The 20,630-nt window shown below is 46.8% G+C and overlaps 1 protein-coding gene across 7 annotated transcripts in view; it reads right to left on the bottom strand.

Annotated features, from left to right (window-relative positions):
* SLC41A3 (solute carrier family 41 member 3) overlaps nt 1–20,630 on the bottom strand; it is a 115,448-nt gene that overhangs the window by 3,710 nt on the left and 91,108 nt on the right. For 3 of the 7 annotated variants that reach the window (XM_068907003.1, XM_009669322.2, XM_068907004.1), the window contains 8 exons: nt 20,289–20,607; nt 10,908–11,015; nt 9,726–9,797; nt 8,771–8,915; nt 6,487–6,633; nt 3,639–3,783; nt 2,761–2,840; nt 801–935 (listed from right to left, as the gene is read on the bottom strand). In XM_068907003.1, the coding sequence (XP_068763104.1) occupies nt 801–935; nt 2,761–2,840; nt 3,639–3,783; nt 6,487–6,633; nt 8,771–8,915; nt 9,726–9,797; nt 10,908–11,015; nt 20,289–20,579 (1,123 nt within the window). In that variant the 5' untranslated portion in view covers nt 20,580–20,607. Of the gene's footprint in view, nt 1–800; nt 936–2,760; nt 2,841–3,638; nt 3,784–6,486; nt 6,634–8,770; nt 8,916–9,725; nt 9,798–10,907; nt 11,016–13,458; nt 13,713–15,345; nt 17,619–20,288; nt 20,608–20,630 lie in introns of those variants that run through there. The other 4 variants (XM_009669325.2, XM_068907005.1, XM_009669323.2 and 1 more) reach the window with 4 other exon arrangements.

Consider the following 20,630-nt stretch of genomic DNA (forward strand, 5'->3'; position numbering starts at 1 on the left):
AAGGGAGTGGAATGGTTAGCAACCCATTTCTGAAGGATGCCCAAGACCCTTAGTGCCAGCTAAACAAACTGAAGAGCCTTGTTTTGTTTTTGTAAACCACTCCCACTGACCACATTGCTAATGTCTTTGCTAGATTATGTAGCAATTCAAAGCATCTGTAGTACTGGCCCAGCAGCTTTGTCTGGCACAAAAACTGTGCGTCACAGACAAGCTCCATGCTGATCCCCTCACTCCACTACTTCCACATACTCCTCTCAGCTGCTCTGAGCCTCCCACTGCTTCTCCTGGGTCTTGCTGCAAGCTGCTCTCCCAGTTTTCAGTGCGCTCTAGCAGTAATCCCCAACCTTGCAGGGAAAATCAAGGGGAAACTGCAATCAGACAGCACCGCCAAATCCAGTTTTGCTGATGCTTAGGCTAATCCATTGCTGAGGACGGAGTGATTGCTGAGTGTCAGCAAGGCTGTGCTTTATCCATCCCCCCTGCTGCAGATGACGGCTCTAGGGTAGCCATGGTTAAAGTGACTTTCTATCAGATCAAATTTGAGATTCCACTTTCAATGACTTTCTTCAGTGCTCACTGAAGACCAGTTCCCCTGCATGTCAGTGAGCAGGTACAGCACAAGCTTTTTCTCAAGCTGCCCACTGCAAAGATGCTTGCTTGCTGATCTGACGATTTTCCCTGAAAGGGGGAAAGGGAGTTCCGCTTTTGAAACCCATCTAATTCTTGGCACCCCAGGCTTAATAAAGGAGCCATCTACGATGATGAGCCTTGAGACATGGAAAGCTAGGGTCAAGGTCTACCTGACGAGAAGAACGTGGTACATGGGTTCGGCCAATTCTGCCTCATTTTGTACGGCAAAACTCCAGGCATGCTCCAGAAGTGCAGGAATGTGGAAATACGGCTGGCCTGGATGGCTACCAGATTCCCTCCAACACCTATGAGGACAAAACACAGCAAACCTGTAAGCTGCCTTCATTGGGGCAAGAAAATCAGTGTAAAACCTAGCCCAGGGCAGGTCAATCTGCATTCACTTAACAAGCTTACTGGGAGCACAGCGAGAGAAAGAGAACCTGATCTCACAATATCGTGGTGACACTTCACTATTCGCTTAGCAAGGACAGCTCATAAAAACCAGGAAAGCTCCAGTGACTGCCTCCTTTTGACCGCTTTATTGGAAACATTTTCCGCTCCTTCCCAGCCCCAGCTAAAAATGCCTCATGGCCTCCAAAGAGGACATAATTGCACCTGGCTCAAAGCAGCCTGTGAGGAAAACACCTGGGGAAAACAGCAGAGGCAATGGCAGCCGATGCTCTCACTGCCGCTTCTCAGATTTACTCGGCCAGAGAGCCGTTATTGTTTAAAAGACAACAAACATCATGGAGAGTGATTATCTGTCTGTCTGAAGGCATCTGACACACTTGTTAAGTGAGAAGGAATCATATGAGAATGAATCAGAGCCCACATATATTGGGTAATTAACAGGCAATTAATTCCTTCCAGACTGATTAATTCTAGCAAACATGAAAGAGTAGCTATGTTTTCTAGCAGAAAATAGAGCGCTGATGATCTACAGAGCAAACCTCCATCACCCAGAGCGTGCAGCCTAGAAATGCCACAGAAAAGATAACAGTGATCCAGAGCCTAGAGTCTTTTCATATTTTCCCTCCCTTGCGGAGGGAAATGCTCCGTCATTAAAAGTGAGAATTGCCAGAGTGGAATCAAAGTGAAGATACCGAGACAGAGCAGTACAGCTTAACATGGGAGTTTTAAAGCAGGTCTCTGAAATGCTTTGCAGGACTCCCATGCACGCGCAAAGTGAAGAGCTGCCTGTGCAAGGACGCAGAGCACTGCGTAACTCTGACACCAGCTCTGCGAAACAGCTTGTCCCGTAGAATGACGTCTGGGTCAGTCATTGTTCAGCTAAATCGCTCTTGACGTACTTTCCCAATCAGGCTCTTTGGCTAACTGTGTGCTGGAAAGTTTGTCAGCAAGGTGGCTGTCTTTATGCAGATCCAGTAAGGTGACAGCTGGATGACACCCGCTGACACTGCAAGACGACCCCACGCTTTGAGGGTGGCAAGAGGCCAAGCCTTCCCTAGGAATGTGGGTTTCCCCTGGAGTGTGCCTAGCCTGCAAGAAACATTACAATAGCAGAAAAACAATCCAGTGGATCCTCCGCAATGCCCGAATCACCAGCAGTTTACACTGGTGTATGTATAACAAAATACTATGAGTCTTTATACAAATATAAGCACATACACAAAAGACATATATATATATGTGTGTATATATATATACACACACACACACATATACACACACACACACATAAAATCGTCATATATTAATTCTTATTACAATCTTTATGTATTAATCAACAATCTGAATAGAGGGTGATTGAAGAGCTGAAATAGCTGAGGAGAGAGTGACAGGGAAAATGGATTTATTGTGACATCCTTAGCAGGTTTGATGTCATGAAAGTGAAGGTGTCAGCACAACTATCAGAGATAACCATCAGACGCTGTTAACCTTTCCCACAGCTCTGCCAGTATTTTTCAATCCTGCCTGTTATTTCACTCCTGCGACACTCCCAGATATGAACAAACAGGGACATAATGGGGATCAGCAACTTCATTTCCACTGGTGATGGGAGCTGGGACTTCAACCCAGACCTCTGTGTAGGGGTAAAAGTGGATAGCATAACCCTATGGGGAACAAATAAAAAAACAAAAGCATGCATATAACCCCCCTCCAGCCTACCATTAATCACAGGTGTGAAAACTGCCATGCCTTCAAAGTTTGGGTCAGTTACAGTTTTGTCCAGGATCAGCCCACCGATGCTGTTAAAAAATGACAGGCAATGAAGGTGGATCACTCCCTCTTCCCTAGGGCACCTTCTACTCTGTGAAAACAGCCCACTGTGATGGACTACTGCTTCTTCCCTGTTGCCAATGCTGGACTGCTTCCTACAGTAGACACTGACTCCTTTTACAGCTCAGTTATAACTTTTAGATAGCCTCATGGTTTTTGTTAACGGCATAACGAGATCAGGAAGATCCCTTTTCCCACCCTTGAGCAAAAATGCTATTAGTCACAGAAGCTTTATCAACCTCCCCAAAAGTTTCTCTAAACCTCTGAACAGGATTTACCAGCAGAACTCAACATCACGTTTTTATGAATGACCATATTTATCACAGCTGAACGGGAGTTTGGTTTGTTTTTTTTTTAAATACCTTCCCTCAAATCTCAGCTGAGTCTGAAAGATGTAGCATGGGGAAAGGAACTACCTGGCTCTCACTCACAGTCTTCATTTACAACTGCATAAAATTTGGCTAACGTCCAACCATGTGTCTGAGATGGTCATCTTACCCCTTTTTGGTTTTCTGCCTTGCATTCACAAGGTGCATGAATGTCTAAGATTTAAAATGACGGCTTTTTTTTTTTCCCAGTCGTTTTAGGGATCCCTGTGTGAGATCTCACAGCCTGTTGGTGGTCCACCAAAGGTTGAGAAGCACTGGACAAAATACCCTTCTGCTGTCCCTCCCGTTTTACCACCTATGGCTCTCTAAATGAACCCATGTCTATGTGCACTGAGCATGTGTCTGTGGACGTGGTGGAGCAGTCCCCTCTTGGTTTACCTGCTGATGCTCATTGCAACAATGACCGGCTGCCATCCAGATTTCAGGACTTCAGCAAGGGAAGGACTTTGCTTGGCAATAGCAACCCAGAGAGGGATCAGGACAATGAAGACAGCACAGATCAGCGGAGAAAGGTATTTCAGATCTGGCAAGGAAAAGAAATCTTGAATTAACTGCCTCTGGCTCCACACTTTGCCCATTTCTGGCTTTGGCTCAGACTGAGCTTTATTAAAAAAAGAATCGCATGAACCCAGATATTTCCCACACCACCACCTCACTCCACTACAGAAACCTGTAGTTAATCTGTGAAACTCACTGCTAGAGGATGTTACTTGAAAATCAGTAGGATTCAAAGCAAGTCACATCTGAAGATGAGTAAGTCTCCAACTCCATCTCTAGCTAAGCAAGACAAAAAGTTATAAACTTTCTAGCTTCAGGGTACAAACAAAACAGCAGGGCAAAGGGGAAACCCTCCTGTGTGCAATCTAAACCACACTTAAGACAGGGACACCCCACATCTTCACCTAAAGCAACTGGTTATAGGCACTTTTGATGATAAGCTAGCAGAGTCGGTGAACAGCTAGTCTGCTCCTACAAGGACAAATGTTCTCTTGCATGCATAAGCCAGTTAAGATCCAAAGTTTCTTTTGTGCTAGCTTACATGTGTTTCCATTAGGTGCTTTTTCCATTCGGAAGGGGCATAACCTTGAAACGACCTTTAGAGGCAAAGGACTTTAATAAATAGATGTACAGCACTAAAAGAAAATAAACCTGACTCAGAACAACAAGAAACACCTTCAAGCAATGGGGTGGATGCCAACCCTTTTGATATAAAACTGCTTCTTCAACAAAGCTCCCCATCTGGTCTCTGTGTTGGGGCCAAAGCCAGCGGGTTGTAACACAGACTTTGCAGGTAATCTGGAAGATGAAGCAGGCTCAAAGTGTGCATTTCTCAAAATGACATTACCAGAGCCTCGGGCTACCTGGATGAGACTGAACTGATTTGATGGTATCTCCCCTGCGTCACAGACTCTTACACAAAGAGGCATATTCTTTACATGTGGCTTTAGTTGGCACTGAAATGCAACCACTTCTGGGATGTAAACGGTCACTGTTTTATCAGTGCACTGTAACACCCGGAGTCGTTTAGGACAGAGAGGTTGTATGACAGAGTTAGCTGCTGAACGGGATCTCCTCCTTCCCCCTCCTCCCACTCCAAGCTCTTGTTTCAGGCAATTAATTCCTTCTTCAGTGATGCAGACACACAGCACTGGTGTCCATCAATGCTTACCAAAACCCATAAAAAAGAATCCTGTTAGGATGAACGGACTTTAGTCTCTGCATGCCAGTTCTGCCACGTTCTCTCCTGAGTAGCCCCTAAGCAAGCTGGAAACGCTACAGCATAGTTCATCTCTCTGGAAGGACCAGGGTTAATACCTAAAACATTAAAAATCTCTCCTGGCAAAAGGGCATTTATACATAAGGAGAGAGTGCTACACTGGATGATACATGGTACCCTAAACTTTACATCCCACTAGTATTCTCAAAGGATACATCTTGGCAGGACACAGAGGTTAACATTTCAACGTCCAAGAGCCTCTCCTGCCCCTCACACGGAAATACAGACAGCTCTGGGGCTCCAGGGACTGAGAATTCACCCATGATGTGGGTGATGCCATGTTACCATTAATCACAGCATGACCCATTCCCTGCTGCACACTGGGGAGGGAAACGGGTTTTATCTGAACCACCACTGATGGTGCCGCCTTCTCACCTGCTTCATTTCACACTCCCAGTGGCTAGGTGTCTGTGAGGTGGGCATTTTCCATCCCAAGGGGCCAAAGCTATTTAAACAACTCTGAAAACATCACAGATGTGTCTCTGGCCGTAAGGAGATTATCATGTTGTTCTGCCATGTACTCCCTGAGAGATATTATCAGAGGCAGACCTATCGAAAGACAAACTAACTTTACAGAGGCAGCTGCGATGGTGTCATGGAAAAAGCCTATTGGAAAAAATACACCTCTGAAGCTCGAGGAGAACGAAGCAACGCCTTGGCCTCTCCTTGCAGCATGCATTCCCTTGCTCCCTCACTTGCTGGCGTATGGAACTAGTTATGCAAACTGGGAACAGCTGCCTCGCTGATTCTGCTCTCAGTCTGGAGCAACAGTTTGGGTTTCAAATGGTATCAAGCTTGCTGGATCTTTTTATTTTCCTGTTTCTGTTCTAAGTTAGGCTCATGGTAAATAGCCCGGCACTTTACAAACAACAGTTAAGCATAAATCACCAACTTACAACACATTTTGAGCTTTCCAGAGTCAACAGGTGCCAAAGTATTTGTCAACCAGCAGCATGCCTAACACCCCATCGCCACAACTCCTCCTTAGAGTCCTGAACCTCACTTCAAGATGATAACATCCTCTTGTTCACCCACAATATTCCACAGGAGAAGGTATGAGAACACTGTGCAGATGCCAAAACGCGAAGATAGCCTTGTGTTCTTCACAAACGGCCCATTATTACCCACAGACAGAAAACAGTGTTGCTGGGTTAACGACAGAGGCAGGAAGAGAGTCCCAGTGTCACATATGCCAATTTTCTGTTCCAAAGCAATGCACAATCTACTCTAGCCATTTCTTTGACAAATCCCAGTTACGTTTCTTAGGCTCTGCCTTCCAGTTTGCTACTAAAAGAGAATCAGGAAAAAGCCTTGGTGGTTACTTTCCCATCTCAGTGGGATGACAGCCTGCATTGTGGAACATCCCAGAAATGGGTAAGTGCCCTGCTGTTATTTCATAAGGATTCGTCCCTTGTTTGCTGAGCTATAAATCTCCGCCACACTCTGTACCTATGTATTTGAAGAGTGTACTGCTGATTCCTGCCAGCAGGGAGAGGGTTATCAAGTCTCCAAGGCTTGCCGCTATGGGTGTGGCAACGTTGTCTGGATTGATCCCAACCTTCCTTGCACCGATGATCACGCCAATCATCACCAGACCTAGGGAAGACACAAACCAGGCATCAGAGAATGCATCCTGCTGCGTTTTGCCCTGGAGCTGCTGTTTGGGTTCCCGGAGGGCCAAGGGATCTGGGAAAAGCAACGACCAGATTGTCCCTAGCAGCTACTGTGCAACGGGAGATTGGACATCCCCAGGAACTTATCCTCTTGCTTTCACCAACCTGAAGGGCATGACTCTGCCCTTATGAACTTCACCAAAGGCGCACAGGCAGACAAGCAAACTCCAGGGATCAGAGGAGATACCAGCAGGCAGCCCAAATGTAGACGCTCCCTTTCCTGAGCAGCCTAATCTTTGCTGGGTTGAAGCAGGATCAGGCATGAAGCACATTCATAGATAAGCACACAGCAGGCATGAACTAGTGTCCTGGTGCCATCCCCTGCTCCGGATTTCAAAGCACAAAGATATTTTCCACATTAAACTAGAATTTTATGTGAATTTGAACAACCAAGTGGCAAAGCGCTTCCCTGCAGTAAGAAAAAGCTGAATTAGCTGTTCAGCCCAGCTATCAGAGTAACTCCCTGAGGCCCAAAGTCCTTGGGGCTGCTTTAATCTTCACTGGGTGGGGGTTCGTGTAGTGAGCACCTCCAGAATCAAGGGGTTGGGGAAGTGGCTAACATCACCTCTCTTCCGTTGGACTCTGAGTCGGTGCCCGGTAAAATTCAGCTGCTTTTCAGGATTACAGAAGAGGAAGAAAGTTTTGCTTCTCCAGGTAAGTTAATGAGCACAAACCTCAAACCCTGAGGAACATGTAGCCATTAGATCTGTCACAGGACTGTGGAAAAGCCACCCGGAATAAACCCTGCCTGGCCAACCTCCATTGCTGTAAGACTGGCAAGGGCAGCCTTGGTACGAGACACTGGAAATCTCTTCAAAATCCTCGCATGGCTGACAGGGTGCACCAAAGGAAACCTAAGAACTGGTTCTCTCCAGCTCGCAACCTCTGTGTTCATACAGGCCCACCAAAGTTAAGCGCACACAGGAGCAGAGGTTCTCTCCCTCTAAGAAATACGATGAGTGCACTTTCCCAGATAAAACATCCCGTACACAAACACATCCTCACACAACCCTGCATTCTCCACAAAAGCCCTTCAAGACACCCACGCTCCCTCTCCTCCCACAGCATAGCTCACACTGTCTCCCTCCCTGGTCATAAAATACCAGTTTCCCTCGGTCCGTACCCACACATAGGCTGCCTGTGACCATATCCAGGGAAGAACCGTATGCTAGCTGCAAGCCTACTACGGTACGGCAGCACAGCCTCCCTGAATCACACCAAGTGGGAGACTGAAGGAAAGAGTTTAATGAAAGTTGGGCTGCTGTTTTTCTCTTTTAACAGCAGCCTTATCCCATGTTTTTCATCAAAGGCATCTACAGTCACCCTTTGACTCCAGCCTCAGGATATGCACTTGCTCTAGCTTGTCCCTTTCACACAGAAAACTGGATCTATCAAACTCTGACAGCTCCCTCTATTCAGGGTATCATGCTGCCCTCTCATGGCAGACCTACAAAGTGATCGTCTTCAGCTGGTACAGAGATGCTCCTATCCATCCACCCCCTGGGTTTTCCTTGCAGGGATAGCCAGGGAAGTGGACTGCCTGGGCTCAGATCTCAAAGCAGGTGAGCTTCAGAGCCAGCCTCAATTCCTCTGCAGAGCACTGTGTGACACAAATCCATCTTGAGCATGGTTCAGTGTTGTCTGCTAACAAGCAAAGACTCTCAACACCCTGCTTTAGGCATGGCATTAGTTCGTCCTCCTCTAGAAAAGGGTCAGTGTTGATGGCTAATGTGTCATCCAAGCTGAATGGAGAAAGCATGTGCATGTGTGAGTACATCCACCCATGGAGCGTTTTTTACGTGTGTCAGGTAACATACGACATTTTGATAGCCGCTGTGGATGCACAGAGCCCAGCACACAATAAATCCTCAGATGAGGAGCAAATATAGTGTTCAGAGAGAGTAAAAGCTGAAGATACTGGACTAACGTTCCCTGCATCCCTCCTTCCTTCCTCCCTGTGCCAGACCAAAGGGACGTCAGGTGAGCCTCCTTAGGTGTGCAAAAACCTCTCCCTTCTGCTGAGTGCCACGTGTTTGACCTGAGGAATCAAAACGACTCACCAAGAGAAAGTGCAGCTATGAAGGCAGTGGTCACGCTGCTGGCACACAGCACGGCAGCCTGGCTTAGCTCCACAGAGCCCTTAGAGATGGCTCCCAGGATCACAGCAGCTACAGCAGCCAGAAGTCCCACCACCGTGGCCTGGACCTGGGGACCAAAAGACAGCTGGTGAGCAATCACCCGCATCTGCTCACAGACAGCCCTGGCTCTGTGTGACTGCAGCATTTCTGCAGGGTAAACCCTTTCAGAGATGCTGATTTAATATGTATTTAAGCAGTACTGCTGTAAAGCTCCATTGGATTCAAAAAAAGAAAAAAAAAACCTCTGATAAAAGTTTGGAGAAAAGCTCTGGAGGTCTGCAGAGGGCAGATAACATTTCAGCAGAGGACACTGCGTCCATCAGCAGAACAATACCCCTGGTCAATACAAAAACGGGATACCCATGAACACAGCACCCTTAGCAAGCTGAAAGCTGTGGAAGGAGATAAGGGAAAGCATACAGACGCATGTTGCAAGCCCTGTGGCCTTGTCATGTGCAACCTCCAGGCTAGTCGCTGGATTTTAACACGCAGAAAGAGCTACAAAAATCACATTTCTCCCATCTCTCCCCTCCCATCCAAGGCTGATTCCCCAACATTGCCAATTAATGATAGGCTTTATCTAGGGGCTGTTGTGAAATATGGAGCGTGCCACAGCTCCCCCTGCAAGGGAGGGTGTTTCTGTTATTTCACTTTGTCTGCAAAGGCAATGAATGTCTAGATACGTTTTACAGCTAAGCTGCAAGCTCCAGGGCCACATGGAGCTTCACTGGTCAAGTCCTGTGCTCTGCTTGGCTCTACTGAGAATACCTGCCCAAATCCACAGCTCTGGGTCCAGCACTGCTGGGAACAGATGCTCTCAGGCTGCAGCATAACAAGAGAAAAGGGCCTTCTTCCTCTCCCAGCTGAAGCAACTCACCTGGATCAGGGCTAAATTGCAGGTGGCCAATTTCCACTGCTTTTGGGCATCATCCATCTGTCCAGTGTTAGCCTAGGAGTCAAGAGAGACACCCCGAAAACTTAGCCTCTGGCACAGGCTGCTGCTGAAGGCAGCAAGGCAGTTTCATCTGGTCTCTACAGGAAAGGGATGACTAAAGCCAAGGATAGGGGAGTGCAGGTCAGTATCTTCCTGTCCTCCCTTTCTTGAGAGGGATCCATCGTGCTCCAGCCCAGCGTCCCAGGGGGCTCAAAGGCTCATGTGGAGGTGCAGACACCCTGCAGAGTGAACAGCCAAAGGCAGAGTGTGCAGCCCCTCGCCGGGGGTGCCCAGCTCATCCAAACAGCCTCAGGTGGGCTCAGGAAGAACAACAGGTAAGGATGAATGCCCAACAGTTGCCATTTGGGCATTGCCTCAGCAACGCGGCGCTGTGCTGACAGGATGGGCAGGCTCCCACAGGCCAGGGCCTTCCTCGGGAAAGGCGCTTTGTTTCACCACATTCTCCCAGATACGGAGGCTGTGAGGGGGCTGAGGCTGTGGTTCCAAGAGCACAAACAGCAGATCAGCACGGCAGGGCTAATGCGATCCGGCTCAGGGCTAAGTACGTACCCCATGTCCCATGCAGCCCAAAAGCTGGACAAACCAAACCACTTTTCCTTGTTCTGTCCCTCTAAACCGCCCTGGTAAGCTCCAATACAAACAGCCCAAAGCAAACAAAACCACTGAGGGAGACATGGGATCCCGCTGAGAGATCAAATCTAGAGTGACAAAAGCTATCCTAGGTCCCAAGAAGCCTGAGGCCACTCAACCCAAGGTGGGATGGCTAGGAAGAAAAGCCCCAGGTCTCTTAAGTGTCCATAACCACACAAAAAGCAACCCAACGCTGCGGTTTACAGCTGTGGAGCCCTTGCTTTATTTCCTTCATGTGTCACAGGGCCCCAGATATCAGCAACTGGACGCACAGGGATTAATTCACCTTCAAAGAGCAGACAGAAATTCTCTGTTCCAGTTATAAAATGAGGGCGAAAGCATTATTTTAATACTCAGATACCACTTGTTTTTACTTAGCGGGAAAGGGGATGCCTCAAACACATAGTGGTTTATATAAAAGCAGTCTCTTGATGTCTCCGGCTAATCCCTCCCCCCCATGTTGGTAACACTCACAGCAGTAGAGAGTCGGGAAGCCAGCGTCATTTCAAGATTACCCTTTAGGCCAACCAGGGCAGGAACCAGGATAAAAACTTCCGTAATTGTCCGAAACACATCCCAGTGCTAGACAGAAGAAAACAATGGAAACAACTTCAGTTTGTGATGCCGTCCTGTCCAATGCTGTCTGCTGCCCACCTCGCTGCCTGCTCTACAGGTGTGCGTTATGCGCACGTGGGTCAATGCTGCCCCAGAGCTGGCAGCGTTTTGGGAGCGAAGGAAGCAATTTTCAGCTTGAGACATCCTTTCTGATCTCACACAGAGCAAAGCAGTAGCCTAATAGGGTAGGAACCTTCTTGCTGAGGGCAGGAGAAGATTTTGGCAGACCACAAATTAAAACGTACCTTTAGCATTAGTAAAGAACAACACGAAAAATAATTAGGGTTCACAAGCTAAATGAAATACAAGCAGCTCCGTCCTTTGTACTGACGACAGATAATAGTAACGCCTATTACTATGCAGACTCATAAGAGTGAATACAAAGACCTGGAAAGGATTTAACAACAAAAAGTTATTTCTGCTTTTTTTAAACTGCATCTATAACTAAGTATCTAAGGTTGGGGGTGGGAGGGAAGATTTTCTCATTGCTTCTCCATGCGCAGTTCCTAAACTTTCCTGTTAACAAGCATGCTCTCACCACAGTTGGAATAAGGATCTTGAATTCAGAAAGCCCATAAACCTGAGCTGCTGGGGCAACATTCTCATTATTATTGCTCCTCTGAAGCTGAACTATACAAAGTCCTTGAATCAGCTGCAGCACTGGAAATAATGCGAAACCTTAAGTAGCTGATGATTAACACACATATCTTGCGTAATTTATCTACCATACAGTGCCTTGGAAGATAATTCATGCATCCCCTGTGTGGAACTACTGCACATTCAAGGATGTTGGCAAAGTCGCGCTGTAGCCAGAGAGGATCCCATCAGGATGGACTGGCAGAAGCCAGCGAGAAGTTCTGAAGGCTCCAGATTTGTTCTGACATTGATTTATTGATACCTGAACAACTGAGAGGTGCACTAGCAGAGTCCTCTTTGTGTTGCTCGTATTATTGTTCAGTGCAGCCACCAGTTCAGGGCAGGTATAAGGCTCAAACTCAGCCGTGGTATGAGAGGATGCAAGTTCCCTGAACTGAACTGGGACAAAAACCAACTATTTCAATGTCTAAGAACAGAACATACAAACATAAGGGCAGCTGAAATGAGGCAGATCAAAGGTCCACCTAGCCCATCCTTATCTCCAAGAGCGGCCAAATTCTGATGTATAACAGGAAAATTTACAAATAGGACAAGTATATGGGATAATTCTCCTGAATATTTTCCAGCCTGTGACTGTCTGCCACAGGGTACTGAGCTGGAGTAGTTTCTGTGCACTCCGTAGTGCCTGAAGAACTTCTCTTTCAGCTACTCGTCCAATCTCCCCTCCAACCCACATGCCATCCTGTTGCTATAGCTTAGCTACATGTCATGCGAAGGATCACCTCCTCTTATTCATTCTGAACTTGTTGCTGGCTAGTTTCATACGATGGTCCCTAATTCTGGATCTGCTCATGGGGTCACAGAGGGGAAGAGAGGCTATGATGCACCGAGATGGACTTCCCAGCAGCAGCCTAGCTCTGCTGTCCCTCCCTGTGCTGTCCTCACCGCCCGAGCCATGTCCTCTGTTACCTGTCCTGGAGCAGCCATCCTCCCATGGCAGCAGCTAAGAAACGTCCACTGCCCTGAACAAGTCAACAGAAAGATCAAAGATCCTGGACCGCAAAACACAAGCCGCTTCAAAATCCCTTTCAATGCTAATCATATCATGGGTTTTTATCAACAAAGGATAGAGACATCTTATGTCTGCGACTTTTACTCGGGCCATGTTCCACTGCAGTGGCATGGAGGGGGAGAACGAAAGGGAATATTTCTTCCTGAATTCTCTGCTTTGAAATCTGATCTTCAAGCTTCACTTGATTCCCAACCTTACTGTAAAAGAGTAGGCCAAACACTGCAAGGTTTGTGCCTCTCCGGCAATGCCAGTCAGCCTGGAATCCAGATCAACCAGCCAGCCAAGGACCATTGCAGCGGAGGAGGAAGGGTCAAGCAAGGAAAGACCCTTGCCATGCTCTGGGCCCTGCACAGCGACTGCATCATCCGCACAAACAAGAAGAGAAAATGGCAGATAGCTATTGCTTTGGGCAGCCATATGTTCTGGTGTGAGAGACCCAGCTGCGAGCCTTTGATATCAACCTGTCTGGACAGATCTCTCTCCTTGATTTTTTTTTTTTTAAGAGTAACTTGGAAAGATCTTGTTTTCATCACTGGACAGAGGAGAAACACTGCTGAAATCCTGAGAAGTTTGAAGGGACAGAAATAAACATTTTCCACCTTCATCTCCTCTTTGTAACAACGTCAGCCCTGCACATGACAGAGCCAGTGGAACTCCCACCTCAGAGCCACTGTATTTCTGAGTAGAGCCATTAAACTCACACATACACTCTAGGTACCATCTTTAAGCTTGCCCACATACCTCCCTGGCAAAGGCAGATGTAGAGTTTCCTTAGGATGTTTTGCAGTGACTGGAAACAGTGTAAAACACATTCCTCAGTCAGATCATTCCCTGCAAAAGGGTAAATCACAGACTCCTGGACGAGGAAAGCCTCTAGTCTCCGCAGCATGAGCCATCATGATCACCAGTATAAGTCTTATGATATCTGGCATCAGGCAAACAAACCAAATCTCACATTTTACTTGGACAGGAGAGTGAGTTTCCAGCTCTCGCTGCTGCAGGAGGAAAGGCAGAAAAAATAAGCAGGTCAAAGACCAAAGGCACAGTCCAGTTCTTTAAAGCCTAAAATCTCTGGATTTTTCCAGCTACTGGCTCTGTTTTCAAATCTAGACTTGTTGACATCACGGCAGCTTACCCCAATAACATCTCTCCTGAGCCAGCTGCCACTCTCAACGCACTAGCTCCCTCCTCTGGGAGTGGAGCCCATTGACTGATCACTTCTATTTTAACAGAATTGAGAACTCCTTCACCAAAAAATACACTACTACTTGTGCTTCAGGCTCGACCCCATTTGTGAGAGTCTAGTGAGCAAATACACAAAGTGGACTACAATCTGCTATTTAAAGGACACAGGCAACATAGGTATACATGGTTCCTATTTTCCGCCAGTACTAGCACAGTAGCATTTGAACAGAGCCTGATTCTTAGGCTTTGGATTTGGAATCACATTGGATTTCTTCTAGACAAAGACCTGTTTACCTGCCAAGGGCATGGAACAGGTATGTACTATGTCTTTATCCTTCTCTGAAATAGCTGGCCAAAGATAACTGCTAACTACTAAAATAACATCTTGGGTAGACTGAGAACTTCTGTAATGCTGCAAGACAGGTCTGCGCCTAACAGCACAGCACGACGAGGTGGAGACGACAAACACAGCATAGCAACAGCATGTGCCATTCCAGTTAACCCTTCTTTATTTGATACTCCTCATATTCCCCTTAATTCAGCTTCTCTGCCTTCTTTGTTTCTTTCAATGCAAGAAAAACAGCAAGGTATTGTCTTTCCAAACACTCAAGTGTCCATATTTAGCTCCTGCTGCAGTACTAATGCCAGAGAATCCAATGTACTCCAGTGAGCTCAGTGTAGGATATATCCTTGGGGAACTCTGCCAGCCTCTTGATTTGTAAATCCAGTGGCATTAGATGCCCAAATTAGAGCAAATATTGCATTTCTGTTGATGCCACTAGTACAAAGGAAAGACAGACGGGATAGATTCTGGTTGCGGGTGTGATGGTATAAATCAAGCGCAACTCCCTGGAAGTTAATAGTAGCTATTCCAAACTTACACCCGCCTCAGAATCGGGCCAAGAAGCACTCAGTTTGTAGGCAATGCTAATCTTTTTATGCTGGCATGTCTCTCATCACAGTATCTAAATACCTTCTAGACCAAAGATTACATTAGGTTGTTTGCAAAGAACTGAAAGCATAAACCTGCCTTTAAGTGAGACAAGTAGTTAATAACAACCCTGACCTAGATCTGCTTATCAGCAGTTTCTGAGGGAAAGAAACAACATCGTGCAACAGAAGAATATGCTGCAGTCTGATCTCGGCTGCTTCATGCTGGTTGCCACCAAGTGTTTAGCGGGATAGAGCAGAGGGAGCAGTCAGTTTAATGCACAGAGAGCAGTGTCAGGCAGCCCATCTGAAAACCACTATCCCACTTTGCAAGGAGCCCGTGTACTGATCTGAAGAAGATGGACAGCATCTCTCTAGTGCAGGCAGACCCTACAGCCATCCTGCTGACTGGCTGGCAGGACCATAAACATTAAAAAGAAAAAATACAAATACTCAAGGTCAGTGAAATAACCCACCCCTTTGCTACTAAGCAGCCTAATCACATGTACCTACTTGAACAACATCCATCAGGAGGCCAGCAGCTACCATGCCCAAGCCAGCCAGAAGGAATGGCACGAAAATCTGGGAGGCAATGGAGAATGAGGTCTCTGGGAGAAATCCATTGGCTGACTTGGTCAACTTACAGGTGAAACCTCTCAGCTTCTTGCCATGAAAGCACAGCTCCAATTGTAACTGAGTGACCACCATGGTCAAACACTGCTATCCCATGCTCAGCACGGAGAACGGGGAGAGATCAGGACATCACACAGATCCCTCCTAGTAAGTCACTCCAAAGTCAAAAGAAATGTTTTTCCACAAACCACAGCAATGATGATAAATTTCTTTGGCTTCTTCTCCTCCTAGAAGTGCTTCCAGAGGAATGCAAGCAAGGGTATCTTCCAAAATCAGTTCAGCTGGGTTGAGCCCAGGTGGCAGCGAACTTGACAGACGGTATTTCTCCAAGTTATATCCAGGGGGAAATTAAAAAAGAGATAAGAAGATTGTGGAGGTGTCCGTAGACGAACAGAAATGAGCCCGCACCCCATTCAGCTCCCACCACCTTGGTAAAAACCAGAAAGACCTGCTCAGGCTACGGCATTAAAAGAGTGACAGGTCATGCAAGAATCCCTCAGCGTGCTCAAACACACTAGTGTCCTTTCTCCTCAGGTTACATTTCTTGTCAGACTGCAGTTCGCCTTTGATACGATGGTTTAATATATAAGCCTGCTCTGAAACAACCCCAGTTCCCTCACTCCCACCATAAGCAACATTGAACTTTTCTCACTGACCCAAGGCCGAGGAGGTAGGGAGTTAACAACCAGGTTCCGCTTTGCTGTCCTCCAAGGTGAAGAAAGGTCAAGGAAAACATGAGTCCAAACTTTTCATAGTTGACAGTCTTAACGCACGCACCATTCCCAGGCAAGTGACACAGCTAAACCAGCTGGTAAGAGAAGATCTGCCCTCCTAGACCCTCACCCCTCCTGTCCCCTCCATGGTCTCAGCAGGATGTAACGATCGGTGTATGCCAGCTATACCTCTGAATGACTGGCTTTCAGAGGAAAAAAAATGCAGAGAACCAGCCAATAAGCTTCAAAAGCGAACAGCCTTATCTGCTGTCATCACTTCAACTTTCTGCTAGTTTGCAAAGGCCAAGATAAGAGTCATAGCTGGAGCTTATTTAAGGTAGCTCAGTAATCTCACTACACTACAGGCAAGGGAGAGAAAGGGCAAACATTTCCAGGGCGTGCTGCAAGCTCATCTCCCTTTCTGTCCTAAAGCAAAAAACATCACTTCGGCATATTCCCAGGAACATACTGCCTTTGGCTCTAGAGGTGGGGGTATCACCTCAGTGTCTCCACAGTCAAACGGCTGACAAATGCCCAAGAACCGGAGCTACATCGTGACCACGTATGACCATGAAATTTGTATCCTGCTCAGTAAAGATAGGAGAATATTCTGCAACTTAAAGTCAAGCACGTGGGGAAGGGAGCTGGGGTATTCTGTCAGGGGTCTTTTCTAATAATTTGGGCAAACTAATTGGATCAAAGGATCAAAAGGCTTTAAAAGCACAATTTAGGATGAGAGGGTATACGACTGGGTGAGTAGATTGACAACCATGCCTTTTTCACTATTTAACCACAAGTTCAAACACAGCCATGCCTGAGTGAAGGCAAACTACTAAAAGCAAGTGTTCAGTGGTAGGCATGAAACATACAGGTTTCTCAGTCCAGCTTAAATTCAATGTTTAAATTACACTGCTTTACTAATACATTTTGTACTATCCAGCTCATTCCCTGACTTTCTCTGCTGCGAGATGTAAAGATTAATAGGCTGTGGACTCTGCCCCAGTGACAGGCTCCCCAGCTTGCAGCTAAGTGCACTGGCTGGACTGGACAGAACAAGGCATACTTTTGCCTTGTAAAACTTAAGAAGCTTTCAGCCATTCTGAATGATGCACTTCCTTTGGTCTCAATTCACACAAACCAAAGAACGAGGCCTAGTGGGCTGAGATGGCACAGAGATCCCTACGGAAGCATGACAGGTTGCAGAACAAGAGCCCTAGCTGCAGATGTGGGACTCTGTCCTTTGCAACTTTCTAGGTTGCTATTTTGGGACAGCCACAGCAGAAGCCTTCTCTCTCCCCACTGGCTTGATGTGTACGTGTGTGTCTCTTCCACCTAACAATGCTCCGTTTAGCCGAAGACTAGAAAGGGAGATCGTTTCAGTTACTCCGACCTGAAGAAAGTCTACAATAGCTGGAAGACGGAGGTTAATAATCACACATAACCCAGCTTCCTACCAGCCAGGACCTTAGCAGCAACAGCATGAAGGCCCAGTTCTGCTTAGAAACTCACCAAGGAAATAAAGAATAAAGGTTAAGTTCTGGGCAACAGCCACAGTTTTTCAGAGGTCTGATAATGCGCATGCCCAGTCCTAAATGTCACCGTACCTGCAGACTGGATTGCTGACAGGCAAAAACATTAAAGTGAAGGAAATATCAATGAGCCTGAATGATTCAGATACCACTTAAAAACACAGCAGCAATACATCCTGTACTGAAGCTGCAACCTGCCAGGGTTTATGAATTTATCACGCTTCGGCGCTCTCTGTTTCTAAGTAAGCACCATAAAAAGCCTTCGACCGATGAATCAACGTGCAGAGAAGGTAATTGATTCGGGTGACCTGTGCATGTACACTGGGTCATTTTATTAGGCACTTAAGGAGTCTCTGATAAAGACTTCCACCACATGTACCAGAAAAGGATGTATTGCGTTTTCTGGCAAAAAGGCATACCATATTTGCTACAAAGAGATGCACCATGTCTGTGAAGAGAGAGAGCACTGCCAAGCAGCAGGGAACCAACTCAAACTAGTTGAGAAAAAAAATGCCCCTCACAGCTGCACCACTCTTTCTGGCAAAATCTGGGGAGGTCCACTGCTGCCCTTCTCTGCCCACAGATACACTATATCCCTAACCCCGCAAACTAGTCAACAAATAGCGTTGCCCCGGAGCAAATAAGGCAGAAACAGTCTCTTTGGGGGGCCCTGGCCTCGCTCTGGGGCTTCCTTCCACCGTCACAGTACAAAATCAGCACTAAAAGATGACACGTGCCAAAGAACACAATTTCAGGCGTACCTTATCATCCCTGCAGAGGACAGACAGGGATATCAGTGATGCTAACGCCTTCCAGGGACCCTAGGCCCTGGTTGTCAGAGCAGTATTGCTCCTGATTCTTCTAGCTCTTTATCAGCTCAGACCTAGGTATTTTTTCTGTTTCTTACCTTGATCCTCTGTCCCCTGCTTTAGGAAAGGACAGGGGAGAGGGTTTAGGTAGAGAGGCTGAGAGCAAGCAGACTGCGAGTGCCAGGGGCCAAAGCCACGGACCATCTCCCATTGCCCCACAGGAACGGCAGCAGCAGCAGGGGCAAAGGCAAGGGCTGGCTGGCAGAAAGGGAGGACAGCTCCTAGCAGCAGCAAGCCCATGATGAGATGCATTCGTGTGGTCTTTATTTACACCGGAAAAGTTGCTGTGCTAATAGCCAAAGGCCTGTTTTTCCTACGTGATGGCGCATGGGTTGATGTCTCAGGTTCTAGGCACCAACACGAAGGCTTTTCATGAGCTCTTTATTTGCCTGAAACAGAAACCAGACTTCTGTGGTTTCAGAGGAATATGAGGTTTATTTCACATTTTGTTCAAATTAGTGGCCCACTCCTTCCTAGAGGAAAACACTCTAAGAGAAAAATAATCTAAGAGAAAAAAACACCTCCAACACTATAAATCCATCTGCAATCTATTTCACACTTTAATATCTCAGGCTAGGAGGTAATATACATTCAATGTCAGAGATCCATAGGGATGGGCAGGTTCAAACAGCCTAAAAATAAAACTGAAAGGGGCTGCTCAAGACTTTCAGAACAATATCAAAGGAGACAAAAGATAGTTTGCAACTGGGTTCTGGATTTGCCTTGGTGTTTTCTCCTCTGAGTAGGTATTTTGCTAGGTATTGAGCGCGTGCTAAAAGTCATTTAAGGATACCCTGTCACTCTTAAGCCTTTATAGCTTTCTAGCTTAAGGAGATCAATTCAGAGCCATTAACAAAGGAACACAGCTCCAGATTTGTGAAAGCTGTCCATGCAAGCACAGTAGTTTCAGGGTCACTGTACCAGATAGCCCAGGGCAGTGTGACCCAACAGCTAGCTAGTCAAATAATAAGGGTTAACAAAAAGCCACAGAGCAGTGAGAGTAACCTGGAGCACAAAGACATAGCAATTTACAATCTGGAAAATAACTTCAGCTTTAAACTGCCTAAAATTAAGTCTTCTTCACTACTTTAAAGCTCTGTGTTGTTTCGTTATGGGAGGCAAGGTCTGGTTCTCGTTGTCACAGAATCAGATATCGCAGACTAAAAAAAGACTCAAAGATTTAAGCCGTTGCTACAAGGCCTTAGAAAAGGATAATAAGTGCAGGCTGGATGGGCCTGCCTGTTTGAGACATTAACAGTGCTGGGCAGCCTGGCTCCTTGGGCAATGAAGGAGGGGATGCAGAGCTTTTCAGGGCTATATCCAGGACCAGGAACTAAACAGCTATATTCTGCTGCAGGAAAGTGCTGCGCCACCACAGCCCTTGGGGCTGCAGCTCAGCCAACCTCCTCTGGGGACCAAGCTACGACCTCCGCGCATGGCTGTACCTTCCCACATAGATGCCTCAGCTCATTCACATGTTCTTCAGCACCATGCTGTCTTTATGCTTCCAGAGGAGATAAAAGATCAGAAAAACACCAGGTGCTCTCTCCTGAGAGCTGCATAAAATAACTTTGTAATAGATGAAGGATACGCTGGTATGAGAAACTGCTGCAAATTCACCTTTGTCATCGCCAGCGCAAATTCCCTACCTCTGAAGACAAGTCTCCCACCTTGCCCATCCCAGGTACATCAGATCCGTCCCTTTCCCTTACCTGAACATAATCCAAAACCATGCCTGCTAAGACCATGCCAAGTCCAGCTAGGAGGTATGGCAGGAGCACCTGCAGGCAAATTGCAACAGACGACTCTTCCCGCGACTTTGCCATGGCCACCTTCTCCTCAGCCAACAGCTTCTGCTGTGCAAGCAAACAGGCATCCTCTGCTTCCTGGTTGCCAAGTCGGCTGTCTCTGTGTTTACCCTTACTTTTTCCTTTGTGCCTGGATCGCTCTCCATTCCTAGTCCTGCCCTCCTTTCTCCTCTGTCGTGCTTCCTCACCCTTCATGGCGGCTTTCTTGAATCACAGAGTTGTTCTGAAAAACAAAGCCAGAAACAA

The sequence above is a fragment of the Struthio camelus genome, chromosome 14 (genome assembly GCF_040807025.1).
Source record: "Struthio camelus isolate bStrCam1 chromosome 14, bStrCam1.hap1, whole genome shotgun sequence".
Taxonomy (NCBI): domain Eukaryota; kingdom Metazoa; phylum Chordata; class Aves; order Struthioniformes; family Struthionidae; genus Struthio; species Struthio camelus.